General features: G+C 51.6%; 2 protein-coding genes across 8 annotated transcripts in view; both read right to left on the bottom strand.

Annotated features, from left to right (window-relative positions):
* Cul9 (cullin 9) overlaps positions 1–10,094 on the bottom strand; it is a 47,316-nt gene extending 37,222 nt beyond the window's left edge. For 5 of the 6 annotated variants that reach the window (XM_026785382.1, XM_005359749.2, XM_026785383.1 and 2 more), the window contains exons 1-8: positions 10,023–10,094; positions 7,587–8,190; positions 6,519–6,673; positions 5,203–5,703; positions 4,463–4,598; positions 4,149–4,342; positions 3,515–3,920; positions 2,980–3,172 (exon numbers count right to left, since the gene is read on the bottom strand). In XM_026785382.1, coding sequence (XP_026641183.1) covers positions 2,980–3,172; positions 3,515–3,920; positions 4,149–4,342; positions 4,463–4,598; positions 5,203–5,703; positions 6,519–6,673; positions 7,587–8,181 — 2,180 coding nt within the window. In that variant the 5' untranslated portion in view covers positions 8,182–8,190; positions 10,023–10,094. Of the gene's footprint in view, positions 1–2,979; positions 3,173–3,514; positions 3,921–4,148; positions 4,343–4,462; positions 4,599–5,202; positions 5,704–6,518; positions 6,674–7,586; positions 8,191–10,022 lie in introns of those variants that run through there. The other variant, XM_026785385.1, reaches the window with a different exon arrangement.
* A 2,185-nt stretch (positions 10,095–12,279) lies between these two features.
* Positions 12,280–20,614, bottom strand: Srf (serum response factor). Of its 2 annotated transcripts, XM_005359747.2 has the most exons (7): positions 18,763–20,614; positions 16,985–17,251; positions 15,061–15,322; positions 14,442–14,561; positions 13,462–13,653; positions 13,006–13,082; positions 12,280–12,833 (listed from the first exon to the last, which is right to left on the bottom strand). In XM_005359747.2, exons 1-7 carry the CDS (start codon positions 19,279–19,281, stop codon positions 12,738–12,740), a joined length of 1,533 nt encoding a protein of 510 aa, XP_005359804.1. In that variant the 5' UTR covers positions 19,282–20,614; the 3' UTR covers positions 12,280–12,737. The 2 variants fall into 2 exon arrangements, with proteins under 2 accessions (XP_005359804.1, XP_005359805.1); XM_005359748.2 differs by lacking the exon at positions 13,462–13,653.
* Positions 20,615–24,152: the final 3,538 nt, after the last annotated feature.

The following is a 24,152-nucleotide window of genomic DNA, read 5'->3' as shown; positions in this document are numbered from 1 at the left end:
TTGTCACACCGTAATGAAGGTTAACTCTTGTCACACCGTAGTAAAGGCTAACCCTTGCCACACAGTAGTGAAGGCTAACCCTTGTCACAAAGTGGTGAAGGCTAACCCTTGTCACACAGTGGCCAACACAGGTGAGACGGCCAGGAACTACTCAGAAACTACTCAGAGAAACAACCCAAGCAGAGATCCTCTTGGAAGGAGCACAAGTCCTGACCTACCTCATCAGAACCTTACAGTAAGCAAACCATGAACTGGTGACTAAGTGCACAGCTGTTTCTGTAGTTGGCTGTCACTCTATTTGATACAGAGCCAGCCTCAAACTCTCTGTCCTCCTGCCTCTGCTTCCCAGGGCGAGGATTAGAGACATGCTCACCACACCTAGCTGCAAACCAGGACTGGTTATGATTACTTAATCTAACATGGATGATACCTATGAACAAGGTAAAACAGAAGTTGGAATGTTCACCAAAGTGTTAGCTGGGTATCCCTGCAGAAAAGCCTTTTTGGATAATTTTTATCTAATTCTGTCTATTCATCCTTCCCTCCTTCCTTCCTTCTTCCTCCTCCTTTTTTTAGACAGTGTCTTTCCATGTATTCTTGGCTAGCCTGAAACTCACTAGCCATGCATGAACTTGCAGGATTTGCCTGCCTTTGCCTGGAGGCTGAGACTACAAGCATCACCACCATGTCTAGTTTTTACCTTCTTATACTGATAGTGATTCTTCTGTGGTCACAAAAATAAAGCTAACATGGTTTAAAAACAAACAAAATATTTAACACAGATAACAATAATTTAAGAATGCCTTTAAATCTTTAAGGAAAAAAGGAACAGCTCAATAAAAAGTGGGGGATAATCCATAAACAGGATATTTATGGAGGCAGAAACAAATTCACACAAATACGTCTAATGTCATCAGAAGTTAACAGAGACAGCCACTGATGAGTTAAAATCTTGTTGACTTGGGCTTCCCAGATGGTCCAGGGGGTAACAGCACCTGCTGCCAAGTCTGATGGCCTGGGCTGGAGCAGCAGCCACACGGTGGAAGGAGAGAACCAGCTTGCTCAAGCTGTCCTCTGATCTCCACATACATGCCGCAGCGCGTGCGCGCGCGCGCGCACACACACACACACACACACACACACACACACACACACACACACACACACACACACACACACACACACACACACACACACACACACACACACACGCCAGTCTGATCCATTAGAAAGCAAAACTGTGCTGGCCACGGTACGGGAAATGCGGACAGCAGAGCAGGGGACTTGAAGTGGGCTGCAGCCACATCATAGCTCTATGCAACAGTGAAAATAATGACTGGCAAAAGTCCTCTAAAGAAATGCCACAGAAGAGTGTGACCACAGACGCTAAAACACAAATACAAATACATCACATGCAATTTCCCAAATAATACACACAATTTTTTTTCTTTTTTCTTTTTTTTCTTTTTGGTTTTTTAACAGTCCTGGCTGTCCTTGCATTCACCCTGTAGACTGGCTGGATACGAACTCATAGAACTCCTCCTGCCTCTGCTTCCTAAGTGTTGGGATTAAGGGCATGTGCCACCGCCAGACTAGTACACACAATTTTAATGTTTTTATGCACCATGTTTCAAAAAAATCTAATTTATACCTTTAAATATTATAAAAATCTTTACAAACAAAAATTACCTATGTTTTACTATTTATTTTAAATGTCTGATTGTACGTTTGTGACTCTGTGGACATGTACACTTGGGGCAGGTATGTGGAGCCCCTGGGGCAGCAGTCACAGACGCTTGTGAGCTGCGCAAGTGGGTGCTGGGAAGTGAACCCAGGTCCTCGGAAAAACATCTCTCTAGTCATACAGTGCAGCGACATAGGTGGCCTGAGGGTACATCTGACAACGGAGAAAGACAGGGACAGAGAGAGAAGAGGACATTGTTCTGTTACAAGCTGTGGCCCAGACTCCAGAGCTACCTCCTTCCATTCCTCTCTCTCCCCCCTCTCCTCTTACTAACCCACTGTAAGTCTTTCTCTTTCTTTCCGGGGAACTCAGATTTGTCTGGCTTCTACACTCTGTGATGACAGGTGTGTGTCACCACACCCCAGCAGGGCTTTCTTCAATATTCCTTCACAGGACCCTTTTTAAAAATGAGAGTCTACTCGTGTAATAACAAAATCAGGAGAAACTTGAAAAATAAAAAGAAAGTAGGAACAGAAGAAAAAGAAAAGAAAAAAAATTTTTAGACAAGATCTTATGATGCAACCCAGGCTGGCCTCAAGCTCATGATCCCCCTGCCTCAGCTTCCCAAGTCCTAGGATTAGGCCTGTGCCAACACACTTGGCTTGAAAAGAATTTTTAAATAGGGCCAGAGGCCCTGGGTTTGGATCCTAGCTCTGCTATCTGCTGAATTCTGAGCTTTTTTCATGTAAAATATAATATATAATTATATTTAATTATATAGGCCGGGCGGTGGTGGCGCACGCCTTTAATCCCAGCACTTGGGAGGCAGAGGCAGGCGGATCTCTGTGAGTTCGAGACCAGCCTGGTCTACAAGAGCTAGTTCCAGGACAGGCTCCAAAACCACAGAGAAACCCTGTCTCGAAAAACCAAAAAAATAAAAATAAAAAATAAAAAATAAATAATTATATATTAAAATTACATATAATAATTTTATTTTCATGAGCTGAATTTTCAGTTTTTTCATGTAAACTCTAATACTAATATTACTACAGGACTAATGGCATCATTGTTTCTGTGGTGGCAGACTGATTTAATGAGAGCACGCATGTAAATTAATGGGAACACTCAAAGAGCATGCTATCACCCAGTCTTCTGTTCCACGGCTCCTCAGGCCCCACATTTCCTTCAACCCCCTCCTTTCCACCTTTTGACTTCATTACTCCTTCCTTCCCTCCTACCATCACCCTGAACAGCTACAGCTTCAAGCCAACCTCTTCCCTCAGCAACATGCTAACCTCAATGTTCTGTCAGGACGGACCAGCGGGTGGTCCCGCTCAGTGACCTCCTCCACAGCCTGGGAGAGGGCACAGAGCCCCGAGAGCTGCAGGTCTATGTCCAGGCTGGAGATCTGCACAGTGGCCAGGACCGCTGCCACATGCTGATCCAGGGCGCTGCGTGGACCAGGACCCCGCAAGGCTCTGGCCATTTCTGTAATCAGTGAGGGAAAGGCAGGAGCTAAAACAACGGTGACTCCTCCAAGCTGGACGTTTTTAGAGTCAAGCCCGGCTCTGTTAGCAGCGGTGTTCACCACTGCAGCTCAGCACTCCTGGTTGAGCCAGAGCACGTAAAGATCACACCCAAAGAGGAGATGCCTGTGAAACCGAAGATACTGAAGAAAGGGGGACTGTCCATTATAATCACGTTTATGTGCAGACATGTGTGCTTTCAAGGCTTTTCTGCCAAGAAAGGACCCTCCCTCCATGGTTCTCCCTCCACTCTACCCACGTCATCTGGGCCAATGCACGTCTTGTTCCAGTGCCTTCAACTCACCAGCAGCTGCCTCTCGTGTCTCAGGGGACAGGGCCATCCCCTCTGTCACCAGAAGCTGACTGAAGAGCTGTAAGTCACTCTGGGCTTTGGAGGACTCAGTCTTTGCACCGGCAGGCTCTGCCTCTGCCTTTGAGGGCTCAGTGTTGGCCTTGCAGGACTCAGCTTCTCCCTCTGAGAAGCTGGCTGCCGACTTTGACTCCTCCTCTGGCTCTGGGGTACAGGAGTGACTCCAGGAAGAAGACAAGCTGTGCAGTTCCTCAGGCATTAGTCCATACTTGGTGTAGATTTGGGAGTTGAGCAGGTCACAGAGGTTGCTGCCCTCAAAGCGCTTACTGAGAACCTGCAGCACCCCCTCAGCCACCTCTATGGGTACAGAAAGCTCACCGAGGGCTTTTTCACCCAGAGCCTGTCAATCCAAACGGTATTTGTTTCAGGGACGACACAAAGTTCCTGGGAACATCATGGGAAGTGTCTCCTCCATTAGTGGAACCTCCATAGGCTTCAAGCATTAGCTCTCCACCCCACCCCCACCCCCACCCCCACCCAGGTGACATTTCACGGTTAGAATTTCCCCCGGAGTGCCCAGCTCTAACGCACAACATCCCTCAATCCAGACACCTCAGGCTTCTGGTACCTTATCCAGTTTTTCACGCAAATTCTGGAAAATGGGCTGCTGCTCACACAAGTCTAACTTCTTGATGAAGAAAAGCAGTTCCCACCACTCTGCCTGGGTCAGGCATCCTGACTCCTCACTCTTGCGGGGCTCCGGCTGGAGATATGGCAGTGAGTACAGGCCATCTGGAGGTTTCCGGTCCCAGGAGGGAAATGCTAAGGATGTAGGAAGTCAGTTTCTGAACCTCTGGGGCAGGCCCCGCTCAGAAATGGCTTAGTGCTAGTCAGTGCCCCTTGGTTCTGCAACACACTACCCATGACCTCTCCAAGGCTCACCTGTGCCTGATACAGTGGCCCCTTCTCTCTTCTCCACAACTGCTGCAGCAGAATCCCCAGTAGCCTCCTTGGGCCCCAGGATCTCCAGCATGTGCCAGTGTACCCAGTAGGTACGGCCAGTTGATTGCCAGAAGACCTGGTAGAAGGGAAGAGTTGAGGACTCAGCCCTCTGACCAGACCACAACTGGCTCGGCCTACAGGAATCACATGACTAACGGCTTCCTGACAACATGGGGGTGAGTGGGCCCTGTCTTTTATCCTTCATGGCCTCTGCTCCCACACTGCTTGGCATTCTCCCTGCTGACAGCAATGGGGGCATCTCAGCATGTTATATTCTGCTTCCTGACCCTGTGACCTCACAGCCCACCTATGCCACCAAACCTCCTCAGCCCTCTTGTGTACAGATTCTTTTGTTTTAATAACTACTCCACATCGAGGGGGTTTCTCTTCATCATCATCACCACCATCATCATCGTCATTTATGGGTCTCTCTATACATCCTGGCTGTCCTGGGTCTCACGTAGCCAAGACTAGCCCTCCAACTTGTTATGTAGCCAAGGATGACTTTAAACTTCCAATCCCCCTGCCTCCATTTCTCCAGTGCTGAGATTACAAACATGGACCCATTCCCAGCTTTATATGGTGCTGGGGATTAAACCCAGGGCCTCAGCTATGCTAGGCAAGCACTCTATCTACTGAGCTTTATTTTCAGGCTATGCCTGCCACTGTTTGACCCCCACCTGCACAGGGGGCACACCATTGTTGCTCTGCTGGAACTCGCCCTCATCACCAGCACTGATTTCCTCGTAGTCATCAAGGATCCGAACTCGCATGCCAGGCTGCACTGTCTGCTGAACATATTCACCATAACCACTACGGCTAGAAAATTCAGAGCGATGGCGGAAGGCCCGCCCTTGCTTCCTGGGAGTAGTGACAATGGTGGGCAGTAACAGTGGAAGGCCTGAAATGCAGGGCTGAAAGATGGACCGGGATGGCCGGGGTGGCACAGTGCCCTGCTCACTAAGGTTCCGGGCCCAGCCCATGCTCCGCACCAGCTCTGAAATGAGGTTGCCCACTGCCATACTGAACTCTAGCTCCCGCTGGCCCAGGCTCTTTTCCTTTGAGAGACATGGAGAGCTTTGGTCTCCAGCTCCCGGCTCTGGACTATTATTCAGCTGATCCAGCAGGGAAGTGACACACAGGTAGCGCTTCACCAGGGAGAAGAGCAGCTTCCCAGGGATCTGCAAGACACAAGCCTTGGTTTAAGTCCTCTCCTTGTCCCTCAGTATCTTCCTCTATAGACAAATGAGGGAGCCTCACGCCTCAGCCTGCACTTCTCAGGTTGGTTTGTCTAAGAAACACAAAAGAATTACCTTTTTAAAAAATTATTTATGTGCATGGGTATTTTGCCTGTATGTATGTCTGTGTAGGATGTTTGTATCTAGTGCCTGTAGAAGCAAGAAGAGGGTAATCAGATCTGCTGGAACTAGAGTTACAGATGATTGTTAGCTAATACATGAGTGCTGGGAACTGAACCTGGGTCCTCTGGAAGAGCAGTCAGTGCTCTTAATCACAGAACCATCTCTCTAGCTGACAAAATAATTATCCTAAAACACATATTCTTGTATTTGCTTTTGTGTATATTTGTGTGTGTTGTCTGCATTGTGACACTCGTGTGTGGGGGGTACGTGTGCATGTGTGCACACAACTGAAGGAGCCCAAGGTCGACATCAGGTATCTCTCCTGATCACAGTTCAGCTTACAAAACTTCTCCCTGAACCTAGAGCTCCCCATTTTAGCTCATCTGGCTGGCTCTTTCACTTGCTGGCTGGACTGGAGGCAGGCTGCCATAAACCACCCAGCTTTACGTGGGTTCTTGTTGGTCTGCTTCCCCACATTCTAGCTTTAGCTCCTGGTATCAGAAATCCTCAATGGGGGAGGCTGACCCTTTACTCTGACTAGCCCTTCAGGGTGCTCAGGTGCTAGTCCACAGTCCTGGATACAGCTTGAGAAACAGCGCCATGTACCCAGCATTCCTGCACAACTGGCAGAGTACCTGAGGAAGGTGGATGCCCTCAAAGGCCATGCAGCGCTCTTCAGTGGAGGTGCTCTCTGCAAACAACGCCAGTAAGGTGTAGCGGCTGTCAAAATCCATGTGCTGCTCGATGCCATCTTGCTGGCTCAGTGACAGAAGGACGTGAGCCCGACTCCCTGCAAGCCACACGCAGTCCAGATCTTCTCAATCCTCATTGCTTTTCCCTGCCTATCCTAGGCTTTTCCTTCCCCAGAGGCTTTTAAACTTCTCTGTGACTGAGACCCAAGGCAAGAAATACACTTTATATGTAACCTAGCACAAACATATACACACACAGAACTGAAACATAACACCACATTATTAAACTTAAAATTACTAAATTCAGGGCTGGAGAGATGGTTCAGAGGTTAAGAGCGCTGGTTGCTCTTCCAGAGGTCCTGGGTTCGATTCCCAGCAACCACATGGTGGCTCACAACCACCTGTAATGAGATCTGGTGCCCTCTTCTAGCCTGTAGGCAAACATGCAATCAGAACACTATAGACAATAAATAAATATTTTTAATATTTATTTAAATAATTTTTTTTAATTTTTAGTAATTAAAAATTACTAAATTCTGTGTACTAATACATACATACACACTTTTTTTTCCTCTGTTTTGTTTTTTTCAGGACAGGGTCATACTATGTAGCCCTGACTGTCCTGGATCCCTCACCAGACTAGGCTGGTCTTAAACTCACAGAGACCCAACTGCCTCTTCCAAGTGCTAAGATTGAAGACATGTGCCCCTATACCAAACTGTATACAGATATTTTAATATTTTAAGTTGGCTGTAACCCCTCCCCATACTAATTTTATAGTCAACTAATACATCTCAAATATTCAACAAATGCTAGTCTGCCCACTTTACTCTCTATCACACAGTGACAGATAAACCCCACGTCTTTTTGTCCTGTGTGTACCATTCATTATATTTCCTTTACCTTGAGCTGCTGCTCATTAGTAATGGCTGGGAACTGTCCGCAGCTCTTTCCTTACTCTTATAGGCCCCTTCTCTCCCCGCTGCCCCCGCCCCCGGCACTTTCCCTCACCGGCATCATGGGCTGCCAGAGCCTGCAGCATCTTGCCCGCACTTCGGCGGATGTGAGGCTCAGGACTGCACAGCATACGCATAAGCAGATCGAGGGCTCCGGTCTCCCTGAAGACTCCAGCGAGGGGCCCAATGCTGGCATAGGCACTCAGCACGTGGACAGTGTGGAGCACAGCAGCCACCAGGCTTGAGCTCCCACCTTCTGCCAGCTGCCGGGTGGCCCTGCGTACCAGTGCCCGTACATCAGCCTCCATCTCTGCCACTGCCAACTCATCCAGGTCTCCTGGATCTTGTGGGAAGCTTCCTAACTCTCCTGCAGAATCATCCTGAGGTCCTTTAGATAGTGTTCGCTCTTGCAATAGCAAGGGGCAGTTGGCATAGACCTCTGGGGCTGACAGCCACATGAGGAGGTGCTCCGGCTTGTCTTCCTCTCCATTTACTTTGCCCTCTTCCCCACACTTGAGGACACGCCATCGGATCAGGTACTCGGGATGTCCATCATGTCCAGGCCTCTGTCGAATGAGTTTTTCAGGGTATGCCTGCAGCTGAGGCCCCAGGGGTACCATAAGGTTCCCTGCTCGTTGTTCCCCCACCATCCTGACCTCCTGGAACACACAGGGAGAAAGATAGGCAGGATGTGAAAGAGAAAACCACCACATGGAACATGACGGGATTGTGCAACAAAATGGGGTAGGTTGTGACGAAATTTAGAACACGGGCAGAAAAGACAAAGTATAGGACAGAATAAAATAAGCAGCTATATTTATGTAAGATATATATTCCATGAGATGAGATTACAATGAAAAGAGCAGGAATGAAAGAGGGCTGGGACTAGAGCTCAAAAGTAGCGGCCCAGTCTAGCGTGTGAGAGGCTGAGCACTGGGGGAGGGGGCTATGGGTACTGAAGAAATGGCACAGGGGTGAAAAGCACTTGCCGCCGGTTTGGAGAGATGGCCCAGAGGTTAAGAGCACTGGCTGCTCTTCCAGAGGTCCTGAGTTCAATTCCCAGCAACCACATGGTGGCTCACAACCACCTATAATGAGATCTGATGTCCTCTTCTGGCCTGCAGGCATACATGCAGGCAGAATATTGTATACATAATAAATAAATAAAATCCTTTTTAAAAAAAAGCACTTGCTACCATATGAGATGACCAAGGTCAGTACCCAGCACCCACGTGGCAGTTCAAGACCATCTGTAACTTCAGTTCCAGAGGTCTGACACCCTCTTCTGACTTCCAAGGCACTGCATACACATGGTGCACATACAGAAAGACAGACAAAACATTCATTCACATATTTATTATTTAAAAATATTTTGTTGTATGTGATATGCGTGTGTGTGTATGTGTGTGTTTTGCTTGTATGTTTGTGTACCCCGTGCTTGCCTGGTGACCTTGGAGGCCAGAAGAGGGAATTAGATCCCCTGGAACTGTAGTTACAGATGTTGTCAGGTTGTCAGAACTATATGGGTGCTGGGGACTGAATCCAGAGCTTCATAGATGCTAGGAAAGCACTCTACCAACTGAACTACACCTCCCATCCCATAAATCTCTTATTTAAAGGCTATAAATTTAAGCATGGTGTGCTGGCACATGCCTATAGGCTGAGGCAAGAAAATCACCATTTTGAAGCTTAGGCCGGGCTACACAGAAAGTTCCAGGCCAACCCCAACTACATAGTAAGACCATCTTTTAAAAAAACAAAAACAATATTGCACATAGTCAAGCCCGTAAGTGCTCACTAAAAGTTACTACATAATCTACATAATCTAATATTATTTTTTGATGGAGACAGTAGGCAGCAGGCAGCAGATGGGAATGGGTATTGAGGCAGACTATTATTGGGAATAAAATGATGAGAAAAAAGGTTTGTGTGATTTGAAGCAGTGTAGCTGCAATGGGGCGAGTAGAATGGAAGGCAACCACGATGAAGAAATGGTGATCAGAGCAGGCCGGCATGTCAGGGTACACAGAAAGAAGAAAGGAGGAGGAGTCAAGTAAGATGTGAGCCTCAATGGGGGATGGATAAACTTAGCATGGCAGGGAGGCTAGGAGATAATCATTGATGCCACAGCGGCTGTTCATTAGCACAGGACCGAGTCAGTTACCCGCTTGGCCTGGGGGGCGGGGGCGGCATGGGGAGGACCTAGACCAGGAGCGTCCAAACCTGCGTGAAGGTGACGCCTGGCCTCGGGGACTAAACAGAAAGTAGCGGGACCGCGTCCCCGGTGCTAGACTCCAGAGACGGAGGAGCGGGCCCAGCACCGCTCTGGGAATGGTCTGGGGGGTTGGGATGGGGGTGAGGATGGAGGGCGCGGGCGCGCGAGCTGACAGGACCAGCGAGACCCCACTTCCCTCTCCAGTCCCAGGAAGGGGGGGTGAGGGATTTGAGGCTGGGGAAGGGGAAGGGACCGGTCGGCGCAGAACTCTCTTACCTCTCACCGCCCTGCTCGACCCTCACTGGCATCCAGCAGCAGGTCCCACAGCTTGGCCCGCCTCCTCCACAACTCCTTTCCGGGTCACACGCCGGGTACACGCACAGCGTGGCAAAACGGCGCGTGAATGGAGCATGCGTACTAGCCGGGGGAGCCCGCAGCCAGTGTCCTTTCCAGCTAGTCAGGTGTGAAGCAACCTCTCTCTACCGGGGATCCATTTTCCTCATCCACCTATAGTTACCACCCACTCCTGGATTGTTAACCCATATTCCCACCACTCTATGACCTTCCAATGGTTTTTGTGTTCTTAAGTTTCCCAGCACCACCCAAACCCTGCGGTTGGTATTGTTAGCTCAGTAAAACCACTGAACTGCCCTGATCTGCTAGCAAAACCATGCATAGCAAGAAAGTCCCTAGCCCAGATTTCTTCAATCGGGAGCAGAATTTAGGCGAGTTTGCATCCCTCCTCCCTCCCTATGCTGCGAAGATCCCAAAGACACAGTCAAAGATCCCAGTCTGTGCACAAAAATGATACATTTATTGAAAGAGTATTTTTTAATACAAAAGAAAGCTCTGTACATAGGATGTGACCATGTCCACTATTCCTGGGTCAACATCCCAGGGAAGTAGAAACCACTGATATACCCACATACACCCCACATTCACACAGACATTCACTCAAACATAAGCACACACACCCCAGAGCCACTTAGGAAGGGAAACACCAAGGGTTGCTGCACATATAAATGCCACCTCAATCCCGACAAGCAGGTTCTCCCAAGGCCACAGTCACACAGCACGCGTTCTAAGCACTTTGCCTGATTCACTCACTGGATCTACCTTTTGTGAGGAGGAACTAACATCTCCTCCTATGTGTTGGGGGAGTGGTGAGAGGGGGTGGTGGAGTGGACAAGAGCAGAGAAAGGGGCTGGGCAGTTACAGACCTGAGTCCCAAGCTCCCCCACTCTGACCCCTGATTTACCATGCCCCGGTCCTGAAAGCCACCCGAGGCCCCAGCTATTTCCAGGAGAAAGCCCAGAATGGTGGCATCCCCAGCTGGGGAAGATAGCAATGGGAATTAGAGGTTGGGAGGTTCTCCAACATGTCAGCAGATCATCCCCGGGATACCTAGGCTGTGCATAACCCCTCCCCACCCCTCACTTAACCTCAGAAGCAGGTATGTGCCTACTGAGGGCAGTAGCAAGGGATTAACACTCCACCCCAAGTGCCATCCTGAAAAAGCTCCCTCACTGGAAGCAGGTGGTTTAGGCTGGCTCTGACACAGGGTAAAATACCCTCCCGCTATGCTAGCCCACCCTCAAGGTCCCCAAGCAGGTTCTAAGGGGGTGGGGCATGGCCCTGTACAAATTACATAAATACTGAGGTTACACTTAGAAAAATAAAGTCATTTTCTTCAAGGCTTTTTTTTGTCTTAATTTAAAAAAGTTACAGTAGCTGCTCACTCCCTGGGAGAGCTGCCCATTTCTGGCTCTCCATTGCTGCGCTCAGCACAAGAGCTGCTCCTATATGACCCCCATTCCTGTGTCTCCCCACCTCCCAGACCCCATCCTGCTCACTGCAACTTGGGCCCCAGGTAGCTGCAAGTCTGGGGTAACGCAAGACTGCAATGACCATGCTGTGGCACAAATGAAACCTCCTGTCTGACCCCCACCCTGCCCCACTTTTGGTCTCCCTCTCCCTAGTCACAACCCTACAGGACAAAAGAGGCCTATGGTTGTGGGTCACCCTCCCCCCACTCTGGGGGCATGGCCTGAGGGCCCCTCCCCCAGCTTTCTCCTGGAAAGAAGCCAGGACGTGGGCAAACCCAGAGTCTCCCCCCATACACACTGGTGGACCCCCAGCTCATGGGGTGGCTGTCCCCAGGGGCCCAGCCAGCTTTAGAGAGCCTAAGGGCTCCCCAGGAAAGGGGAGTTTGGGCAGGGAGGGGGGATGAGAAAAACGCCATTAAAAAAAAGTTAAATATTTTAAAAATATATATTTATAGATTTGTTTTCACTTCATCTCCTCAAATAAAAAGTTCAAAATCAACTTTTAAGTAAAGCAGCTGGGAGAAGGGGGAAGACAAAGGGGAAGAGAGAACGCAGGAGGTTCCCTCCAACCCAAGAGCGGCAAGGCAGGGCAGGTGCCCCAGTAACCTGTCCAGTGCACAGGCCCAGTCATTTGGGAGCTGAAGGGGGCAGAGGGTGGCGGCATGAGGGAAGAAACCCCCATCTCTCCCACTTGGCTCCCTGAGGGGCAGGGGCAGGGCTCTTTTGACCCAGACTGTGGCACACAGAACTAACCAGAGGTCACCAAAGAGGCTGGAGAGAGGGCCCCAAATGCTTCCTCAGAGGGGGACATTGTGCCCAGTCCCACAGAAGGCCTGTAAGTGGGAAGGTGGGCACAGTCCCACTGGGTAAGCGAATACTCATAGCAAACATTGAGCCAAGCTGGCAAGGGGTCTGAGGAGGGAGGATGGCTCTACCATCAACAGCATGACTGGTGGAGCAGGAAAGAGGGGAGGGTGAGGGAGGGCAGGTGGAGGGCAGGCAGGCCCATTTCTTTGGCTGGAGTGAGAGGGCATAGTCCTGTGGCTGCCCACTCCTCCTCCCTGCCCCCTCCTTCGGCCAGTCGATGTGTGTAAAGAAAACGTGAAAAGGCAACAATAAATAAGTGGTGCCGTCCCGTGGCCGTCTGTCCAGGGTGGCGGGCGGATCATTCACTCTTGGTGCTGTGGGTGGCATCCAAGTTCACCACCTGGAGCTCGGTGAGGTTGCTGCTGCTCCCAGCTTGCTGCCCTATCACAGCCATCTGCAGGGAAGGAGGAGTATGAGGGAGTAGGGAAGACAAGCAGGTTCAGGCGCCCCCTGCTGGCCTGCCGTCTAACACAGGCCTGAGCAGAAACAGATGGGCCCCTTGGCTAGGGAAAACTGGCTGAATGGGAAGGGGTGAGAGGGGGTGGCGGTCCACCTCGCCCACTTACCTGGTGAAGCTGAACTGCAGAAACAGGGATCTGCACGGTCCCAGAGGGTGCTGTCAGGAACACCTGAGGGACACCACCTGCATCGAAAAGCACGGGAAATACTCATTTTCGTGCTCAGGAGGATCTCTAGATAGCGGAGGTGTGATATATATAAGTGACTGGGGAGCTTCAGACATGTGGCAAAGGATGTGTGCCCCAAAGTGTCTCATGCAATGCATGAGGGTGCCTGTAGTGCGAGGGTTTAAGTGTGCGTGAATGTCCAAATGAACAAGTACAATTGTCCAGTGAGTGTGAGAATATCCAAGTCTGTGTATTTGTGCAGGAATATAAGTGGGCGTTGGGGGGAGACATAAATAGGAGGGGAGAATGCATCTCAGTGTTGGAGCTGGGGCACATCTGAGTGCCTATAGAAGGGAGAAATGATCCTACTGTCTTCAGCCCTGACCCTTCCCTCACCTTGCTCCTGGACCTGGCTGTGGGACACCTGCATGGTGGATGGTGCCTGGGAGAAGGCATTGAGCACGGTGAGGCTGCCATCAGCCAGGCCCGAGGTGGGGGCATACATCACTGCATGGGGACTAGGGTACATCATGTGGCCACCCACAGTTGTGGGTATAGACGACGTCATGATGGTGGCGGGCAACGTCACTGGAAAACACAGATACACATCAGGGAGCTGATTCCCACTGCTCTCTCTCATCCTGCCCCAGGAGTCCAGCCTCTAGGATCTGTGGACCATGCTCTGCGTCACAACTTTGACAAAAGATTGTTTCTTTGTTCCCTGCCATCAACTGAAAAAGAGCCTGACGTTTTCTTCTGAGCGGGATGCTAGGATCCGATTCTCTGTTCCCAGACCCTTCCTCACAGCGATGGCCCTCTCCCGGGGACTGCACTACTCACTGCATTTCCTCCTGCTCCTTCCTCTCCCCTTCCTGAACTTACACCTAACCAGTCCATCCTTGAGACAATCACTTCTCCAAAGCCAACGCAGGAACCTGTTAAAGTGCAAATTCTGACTCACTGGGTTTGAGGTAACACTGGAGCTTCTGAAAACCCAAAGTTCTTAGGTACTTGGGCCCTAGACCACACTGTAGTAAGTAAGGTTGGAAAGGCAGCTGAGGGAAGTCACAGCCACTCAAGACCTGCAATGCCCTCCCATCTGGTGACGAATACAACTGCCTCTTCCTTGGCAGTGACCAAATAATTTCCCAGCACTTCCTTAGTTCTTCCTTGATTCCACATCCCCACTGCAGCAGGGTTCAAACCCCAGCCCCGCTCACTTGGCTTTTCTATAAACATGAGACCAAAACCCCAGTTCCTACTTTAGTAAATTCCCTTGGGCTCCTCAATACAGGAGCCAGACTGCTAAGCACCTTCTGCTAGACTTCCTGTGGGAAGGCAGGACATGGAGGGGAGGGGGTGACAAGGAGTTATACCTGTCCCGCTGGAGGAGGTCTGCGTGAGGTCTGTGCTGCTGTCACGAGAGGGAGACGCTTGCTGTGGGGCCTGGTGCACCTGAATGGCCTGAACAGGGACCTGCTGGGCCACTGCCCCACCTACAAGACACAGTGTTTTACTTGGGCTCCATCCCACGCAGTTTGTCGCCTTCACCAAACATGCTGGAGTACTATAGTCCCAGGGACCCGCACACTTGTTCCCAATTCTATCACTTTCCCCTGGGACCTGAAAAGGTCCTTCACATCCAGAATGAAGTGACTTCCCTCTTTCTCCTTGCTTCCATCTTCCTCAGCTGACCCAGAGCTATCCTTAATCCATCAAGGACATAACCTGCCCTCCAGTCACATCAGAGAAGCAGCAGAACAACTATCTCCACAGTGACAGAGGTCTAGGGGTGAGCTAGCCAGACCAGACCAGACTGAAGAGCTCAAACTGCCCACCCCACCAGCAGGGATCTCACTGGACATAGGAGGATTCTCTTTGACTCTAACCCATATTCACCTTCTCTTAGTCCTCCTGGGGCTAGCCCTAAAGTCACTCTTATAGTCTCAATCTGTCCCAGGGAGAACCAACCTCTCCCTGCCACTTGTAACTCACCAGGCATGAGGGTGAAGCTGGTGGGCAGCTGCATCAGGCCCCCAGAGGAGACAGGACCACTGCCTGTACTCTTGAGCACAGTCCCGTTGGCACTGCTGACAGCACTGGGGCTGACGCTAGCAGACACTGGTGCCAGGTAGTTGGTGATGGGGAAGGAGGGGCCGCTGCTGACTTGCATGGTGGTTGAGGTGCTGGGTGCTGTTTGGATGGTGGAGGTGGTACCCGGCAGGTTGGTGACTGTGAATGCTGGCTTCAGTGTGTCCTATACCCAGAGTAAAGATGGAGCAGTGAACTTCTAAGACTTCATCCCTGCAGTAGCTTTATGTGAATTGAGAACTCAGGCAGAAACTTGTGTTTCAGTAAGTTAAAACCCTAGTTATACCATTTACTTGCACCATGCAAGTCATAATGCTGTTGGGTATGATGGCATGGCCTAAGTCCTAACGGTTGTCTAGTCTCATCTACACAGTGCAACCTTGTCTCAAAACTTAAAAATAACACCAGGTGTGATGGTGCTTGCCTTTGATCCCAGCACTTGTGAGGCAGAGGAGGCAGATCTGTGAGTTCAAGGCCAGTCTGGTCTATATAATGAGTTCCAGGACAATATAAATAAATATTACAAACAAACAATGAAAAACTACAATTACTTAACTCAGAGGCTGTTAAGAAGATTAAGCGGGGTGGAATTCCCGAAATCACTCAGAGAGAAGCATCTAAGCTCACGTCAAGACCAAAACAAACACAGTGAGAACTCTTGCGTGTTCTCCACCCCGGGGACCTGCACGAATCTCACTCCTGGTCTGTTTTCAGCTTTGGCAGTGACTGTCTGGGTGACCCTGAGATAATAACTTCCCTTTTATGAGCTTTAATCTCCTCTTCAAAACGAGAGGATCGGACTTAAGTTCTCTTCAAAAGGGTTCTTATGGTTCTGAACTGATGGGCTCTATGGCAGGGATCGGGATCTTCAAAGAAAGCTCATTAAGGTTTGACAGTGGTGCACTTTAGCCAAAGACCAACTACCAGGGGACTTAGCCACAGGACAGAAATGAGGCCTACACACACCAGAAAATGATTGCAGATAACAGGTAAGTAAAACAAGGGAACACCTGGAGTATTGACTCTCTCCTCTAAGGGCCTCTGTTCTTCTAGTAGGGAAGAAGAAGCCAGGAGATGAGAAACAAGCCTCCAGGCCTAGATCCGACTTATTCAAAAACCCGGGGTGGGTCAGCCCGGGATGTTTGCTAAGCAACCGGCCTCAAGGCCTTTGGTTGGTAGAGGCGTTGCTAAGGCAAACAGTGCCGCTTCCTTCCATTGGTCAGTTAGTTAAGCACCCGGAAGGTGGAGCTCCACAGACAGCAAGCAGGAAGACCCGCCCCTCTCTCCTTACCAGGAATAGGGGGGAGGCGGCGTAACTAGAGCCGGCATCCTTAGTAGCAGGCCAGAGCTCTCCCTAGCAGCCCAGGCCCGGGGATCCCGAACACCCGGGATGAGGCTCGCTATTATGGTAGTTCCTTGCCCAATCTGACAGCCTCTTGGCAACAGCAGTGGGTTCCCAGGACCCTAGATTCGGGGGCTCCCTTCCTATTCCCAGCCTGCCAGGAGGGCAGGGCTAAGCTACACCCCCGCCCCCAGCGGGGAGACAGCTGGCGGGAGGAATGCAAAGGCCTTGCCAGGCAGGCGGGCTGCGGGCGGGAGGCCGGCGTGGAGCCCGAGCCGGCCTTATATGGGCACGGAGGCCGCCCGCTTATCTAGGGGGACGGCCTCCTGTCAGGAATGGAGGATGGACACCTGTCTCCTAGGATAAGGACCATTAACCTGGTCCACTCCACATCCCGAAGAATATCTGTTTACCTGTACTAGGCCAAGAAAGGAAAGGGACCTTCTTTTCTTCCCTCCCTTTACATAGGTGACCCCAACAACACACCTTGGTTTCCCCACTGCTGTCAGATTCCGACACCTGGTAGGTGAGATCCGGCTCTTCAAAGCCAGTGGCACTCATTCTCTGGTCTGTGGTGGGGTCTGAGCGGGGTGGAGAGTCTGGCGAGTTGAGGCAGGTCTGAATCAGCGCCTTGCCGGTCTCACTGGTGATCATGGGCTGCAGTTTGCGAGTGGCAAAGGTATACACATGGCCTGTCTCACTGGCCACCAGCAACAGCACCTGTGTCCCTGTCAGCGTGGACAGCTCATAGGCCTGGGGAGTTGGGAGGGAGATGAGCAGGTCAGAATCTCCTCTCTACTTCCCTGGGGAAATTATGTGGTGATCTCCAGCGATGACCTTCGCCTCTAGTGACTGAAGCAGGGACCTATCTAGATATCTGGAGGTGAGCTGCCAGTGGCAAAGCTACCTATGTCCTTGAAGACGCTGTCCCATGGACTGCAGACACCCGAAGCAAACAGAAATAGCTTCCAGGGATTGAGCATATAACCTCGAGGGGACACAGAAAGACCCAGTTAGCTATCCCCTAACACTACCTGGTGTGCTCTTCCTCCTCACTGTCAGTGAGATCCTACCATGCTGAATTCACACATCACATTAGTAACAACAGTCATCTAAGTGTGCAACTGGCCATGCTTCCTGCCAGGACACTGCACAGGCTCTAACCTGTTGCCACAGCCAAACTCCTTTTGCCCTGTAATGCTATACTGCCCTTTTCCTTTGCCTTGGGATAGAAGGACAAGGGAGGACCCACGGTACTTATTACCTTCTCCCAAAACCTGATCAAGGGTTACTGATAAGATAGTGCCCAAAACGATGCGACCAAGCTTGCAACAGATACTCTGCCTTGAGCCCAGGGATGGGATCCCCTGCTAAATTGCACAACCCACCTTGGAAGCTGTTCCAGCTTCTACAAGGAACAGATAACAACACTGGTTCCCAGGTTATAGGTTGTCTTCCAGTTCCTCTGCTTTCATCCCTTCCTGTATCTCCTACACTCCAGGACGACCCCTTTCCTCACCACTTTTCATAGGCTATCGACTGGCAAAAGATACCTCTACAGATCTTTCTGTCCCCAACACTGCACGCACTGATTCGCCCTAGAGCTGGAAACCCTACTTGTCCCAAAGAACGGTGATTCTGTAGCCAGTCCTGCGGGCAGCATGAGATTTCCAGAAGAAGCAGCGGAAGACACATGGCCAGGGCGGGACTTGGTCCCTGCTTGCCGGCCCTCAAGGCAGTAGCAGTTCTCCCGCCCAGCCTTCCTACCTGGTCCCTAACCCTGCCTGTCCTTCAAGCCCGCACAACTCAGCGATGCCCACCTTTCCTCCCACTTACGCTCGCTCACTGCTATCATCCAACTCCAGCCTGCTCATCTCAAAACCTTCTGCTCCCTTTCCCACCGCCCTTCCCGCACACCAGGACACAGTAGATCGGCTGACCCCCGCGTCTGGTTATCCACCTTCCTGCCGGCCCCTCTTCACTCCGGCACTCCTCCAGGTCCCTCTTTCTCCCGCGCGCTGGTCACTCCCACCTCGGCGCCTTAGCCCTGGATTCCGGACGTTCGCAGCATCTCCCCTCTCCCCACTTTTCCCCGGCGGCCCCTCCCCTTTCGCTCGGCCCGTGAACAACCATCCCCTCCTACACACCTTCTGCGGACTCGCCGCCTCTCACCTCCGCCTCGGCTCTGTCTCGCTCCCGGGCTACCCTAGCGCGCACCCACCCTCCGGGTCCCCCCGGGGCGCGCCAACCTCCGGCTCCGGTACCTTCTTCATGATGCCCGTCTTCCTCTTGCTGAAGGTCGTATAGCGCCGCAGCTTGTTGTCGATGAACTCCATCTTGATCTTCACGCGGCCCCGGGTCTTCTTCCCCGGCTTGGCCCCGCTCACCGCACCGCTCACCGGCCCGTAGCCCCCGGCGGCTGCCGCCGCTGCCTCGGGCCCACCGACCACCACGCCGAGCTCCATCTCGCTCAAGCTCCGCTTGAGGCCGCGCCGCTCGGAGCCCAGCTCCTCCTCCTCGCCGGACTCCGAGTCGCCCTCGCTGCCGCTGTAGAGGGCCCCGGCGGTGGGCGCCGGGGTGGGCGCCGCTGCCGCTGCAGCCTCCCGCTCCAGACGGCCCGGGCCGAGCCCCGCGCCGTTCCCGGGAACCCGGCCGCCGTTCGCCCCGCGAGTCCCACCGCCTCCTCCGCCGCCCGGCCGCCCCGTCGGGGTCCGGTTCAGGCTGCCCCCCAGGGCTGAGCCCCGGCCCAGAGCCGCCGCGGCCCCAGCTTGGCTCGGTAACATGGCGCTCAATGCAGGAGGGCGGACAGGCAAGTCAGCGAGGAATCGGGGCCGCCGCCGCCATCGGCTTCCCGGTTCCACCGGGCACTCACTCCCGTCGCTGCTAGAGCCGCTCTCGCTGCCGCGGCCGCCGCTGCGAACCCACGGCCCCTGCACGCCCGGGCCGACCTGGGCCCTTACTTTCCTGCCCCTATGACCGGGGTTGCCCCAGGCCGCGCGCAGCGCCCCCTGTCCGTGTGCTGTGGAGGCGCGGCCTGCGGCCGTCAGCGTCCCCCGGGGGGCAGGGGCTGCTGGCCGCGGCCGAGACCGCGGGTGGAGGGGGCCGGGACCACGCGCTGGCGGCGGAGGTATCCCCCAACCCTTCCCCCCCCATATAAAGAGATACAATGTTTCCTTTTATGGCGAGGCCGCTCCTTATATGGTGAGCCCCAGCGCCCCCGCCCTATTGGTCCGCGCTTCCGGCACCTCCGCTCCCCATTGGCCCGAAGGGGACACTTATTTGCATAGACATACCGAACTCGCTGCTGTCATCCCGCGTCAGACCGCGATTCCGAGAGGGGCGGGGACAACTCCTTAAAGGAACAGTCGGGGCGAGCCAGCTCCGCCTCCAAGGGGTGAAGCGTGGTGGAGTATTGAGAGGGGCTGGCACCGAGGAAGCCTAGGAGAGAACTGGAATACTGGCTCGCCGGGAAGAGGGAACCCCTGAGTGGATTGGGGTTGGAAGCGAATGAGGAAAAACACTCCCTAATTCCAGCGAAGGAGTGTAGGAATAGACTGGAGCGCTCCCATCACTTCCTGGGGAAGGTAAAGTGGTTGGAGCCAAGGGAGTGTGAGTGTTTAGACTCCTCCAGCCCAGCGGCTCCACTCGTCCCATCCCGCCCCCCCCCCACTTCCCCTTCTCTCCTTTCAAAGGATCAACACTTTCCCACAAGTCTAGCTGCGAGGTCACATCATTCCTCATCCTCTCCACTGGGGGGTCTTTGGCACACATCTGGAAGAGGAGGAGGTACAGAGACGGCCTCCCATCCGTGATGGGGGCAGGGCGGAGAGCGAGAGGTCAGTGAAGACTTCCAGCTGCCGGCTGCGCTGAAAGGGGGTGTTTTAGAGGATACAGCACACCCGGGCCAGTGCGGATAGGAGGAGTAAGGAGAAAAGACGTAAAGGTTAAAACGTGGGTGTTACAAAGCCCACGTTAAGGGTCCTAGAGTCTTGAGTCTTTGCTCCAAGATAGAGAAAATAGCTTGAACGCCTGTTACTGAGATTACTCAAATCTGGCTGAAGGGGATCGTGCACACATTTAATTGCAGCTTTTCCTGAGGTTGAGGCAGGGGGATTGCCCCGAGTTCAAGACCAGCCTGGCCTATGTAATGAGTGCCAAGCCAGCCAGGACCACACAGCAAAACTACTCAAAAAAAAAAAAAAGTATTGAAATATGAAGTCTGTCTGCCTTTTGGTAGGCCTGTGCTGGAACAAGAGACCTGGTCCATCTCTGGCGTTGTTTACCCATCCCTCAGGTTCTGAGTACAGATTTAACGGGGGTGGGAGTAAAGGAAACCACAGTAGTTGTCTGGGGCTAGTTACGTGGAGCTGCCTGTCGAGAGTCTCCCCAGCCCATGAATGAATATCCTGGTGTGTTCAATGACATGGGTTTCCTTTAAGTGCCCTTGGGAAGAAGATAAAGTGGTCCGTTATACTGGTGTCAGCACAAGTATTGAACAAACAGGTTAGCCAGATGTGGTGGCTGCAACACTGAGGAGGCAAGGCAGGGTCACCAGAAGGATGATCGTGGGTCCAAAGGCTGGTCTTAGTAACAGACTAATAATAGACTTAGAAATAGACCAGCCCACGAGATTAAGGATTTTGATGATGGCTCACCATCCCCCTCCCCCCCACATGAGATTAAAGACCTAGGTGACAGCTCAGTCAGTGAAATGCTTGCTTAGAAAGCATGAAGCTCTGAGTTTAAGCCCCAGAACTCATGTCAAAAAAGTAAGCTATAAGTTAGGAGAAGCAGGTGATGCATGCATTGAATCCCAGCACTTGGGAGGCAGAGGCAGGCAGATCTCTGAGTTAGAGGCCAGCCTGGTCTACAGAACAAGTCCCAGGACAGCCAGGGCTACATGGAGAAACCCTGTCTGGGGGGCAGGGAGCAGCTATGGTGGCACATAGTTGTATCTATTTCAGTGCTGGGAGGATACAGGCAGACACCTGGGGACCCCAGCCATTCAGGCTACCCTACTTGGCAGTTGAGTGAGAGACAATGTCTTTAAAAACAAGTCTGAGTTGGTGACATGGCTCAGTAGGTAAAGGCAATTACTGCCAAGCCTGAGTTCAACCCCTGGGACAACATGGTGGAAGGAAAGAACCAACTCTTGAAAGTTGTCCTCCGTCCTCGCACAAACACTGTGCACACACACAAATAAAATATAATAAATTAAAAAAAATAAAAAACTCACAGTGGGCAGTTTCTGAGGAACGGCAATCAAGACTATCCTACGGGGGCTGGAGAAATGGCTCAGTGGTTAAGAGCACTGCCTGCTCTTCCAAAGGTCCTGAGTTCAATTCCCGGCAACCACATGGTGGCCCACAACCATCTGTAATGAGATCTGATGCCCTCTTCTGGCCTGCGGGCATACATGCAGACAGAATATTCTATACATAATAAATAAATAAACAAATATTAAAAAAAAAAGACTATCCTATGGCTTCACACCCTCTCCCAGACATACAGAAACAAAGAACAAAGTGAAGTATGGAAGTCTCAATGCTCATAGGCTGGTATTGGACTTACTATAAAGCTGAGGGGGACTTTGAACATCTACTCCTCCCCACTCCAGCCCTCTAGTGCTCCCAGAAAGAGCGGGAGCCACCACACCCAGCTGCAAAAACCTTCTGCATGGGTTGGGTGTGGTGGAGCATGACCGTGCACTGATCTGTGAGTTCCAGACCAGCCCGAGCTACAAAGTGAGACACGTGCATGCACGTGTGCGCACACGCACACACACAAGTATAAACCAACCACTTTTGTTTTAATTATATACAAGTTGAGCCATATAGAAGTGCTATTTTATAGGTCAAGAGGGTATAAAATTGTTGACTTCATCTTTATGTTTGCACTGGGCAACAGTGTTCATCGCATTGCTTACGATGAATCAGAGTCCAAACCATAGAAATATCAAGAGATTTGCGATAAAGTATGTCTATACATGCACAGACAATATAGGTTCAGTCACTAAATCTCTGAAAACAGGAACTAGGATCCTCCTGGCTCCCGTTTCCCCTCTGATTTGCTCCACAGGTACTAAACCTAGGAATGCATTAGTTTAAGAGGCAGAATAGGTCAGATGCATAGATTCTGGAAGGGTTCATGGGCCACAGATAGAATGGGGGTGAAGGCATGGAGGTGGGAGAGCCTGAAATCCACAGCAGCCCCACTCAGCTTCCAAAGAATTTTAAATCCTATATTGCAAGGCGCTACCCCACCACATCCAGTGGAGCAAGGCGGTACCCCATCACACCCACAGTGTACCAAGGCGGTACCCCACCACATCCACAGTTGAGCAAGGCGGTACCCCCATCACACCCACAGTGGACCAAGGCGGTACCCCATGACATCCACAGTGGACCAAGGCGCTACCCCACCACATCCACAGTGGACCAAGGCGCTACCCCACCACATCCACAGTGGACCAAGGCGGTACCCCACCACATCCACAGTTGAGCAAGGCGGTACCCCCATCACACCCACAGTGGACCAAGGCGCTACCCCACCACATCCACAGTGGAGCAAGGCGGTACCCCACCACATCCACAGTGGAGCAAGGCGGTACCCCATCACATCCACAGTGAACCACAGTGGAGCAAGGCGCTACCCCATCACACCCACAGTTGAGCAAGGCGGTACCCCCATCACACTCACAGTGGACCAAGGCGGTACTCCACCACATCCACAGTGGAGCAAGGTGGTACCCCATCACATCCACAGTGAACCACAGTGGACCAAGGCGCTACCCCATCACACCCACAGTGGAGCAGGGCGCTACCCCATCACATCCACAGTGATGTGGGAACCCTACCCTGTCCTTCCAAGGAGCTGCTTTCTCCTGGGCTACTGTGTTGTGTCCCAACCTACTTAGGATGACTTCATCCCCACTGCCTTTTGTCCCCACTGCCTTCCTAGAAAGGCAGACTCTAGAAAGCCGTGGTGCAAGCACTAGCAGTACTTAGCTCAAGACTAGGTCTGGGACAAAAAGTACATTGTACTTTATGTACACTGTACCTACCAACAGTCGGTTTCTCATCAGAATTACACTTTTACCTATTTTCTCTTACGTTCAAGCAAAACTCAAGAAACAAAGCAGAGGTGAGTTAAATGGGTTTTGATGTTGGCTACACACACACACACACACACAAAAATCAGGGTTAGGATTTTGAATTGGGGGGCTGGAGCGATGGCTCAGTGGTTAAGAGCACTGCCTGCTCTTTCAAAGGTCCTGAGTTCAATTCCCAGCAACCACATGGTGGCTCACAACCATCTGTAAAGAGGTCTGGCGCCCTCTTCTGGCCTTCAGGCATACAGACAGAATATTGTATACATAATAAATAAATATTTAAGATTTTGAATTGGGAATGGCAACACATGCCTGTCATCCCAGCACTTGGGAGGTAGAGGCAGGAAGATCAGAGTTCAAGAGCAACCGCAGCTATGCAGTGGGTTGACAATCATTTTTGGGCCACACATGAGTTCCTGTCACACACAAACTAACAATACTAAAGTCAGTTTTATCTCCAAATAAGGCTGACTTTCCTAACACTGGTGGCCTTCAGTGTGTGTGTGTGTGTGTGTGTGTGTGTGTGTGTGTGTGTGTGTGTGT

Source organism: Microtus ochrogaster, linkage group LG2 (genome assembly GCF_000317375.1).
Source record: "Microtus ochrogaster isolate Prairie Vole_2 linkage group LG2, MicOch1.0, whole genome shotgun sequence".
Lineage (NCBI taxonomy): Eukaryota > Metazoa > Chordata > Mammalia > Rodentia > Cricetidae > Microtus > Microtus ochrogaster.
The sequence above is the reverse complement of the archived record's forward strand: the minus strand, read 5'-3'. Positions and strand labels throughout refer to the sequence as shown.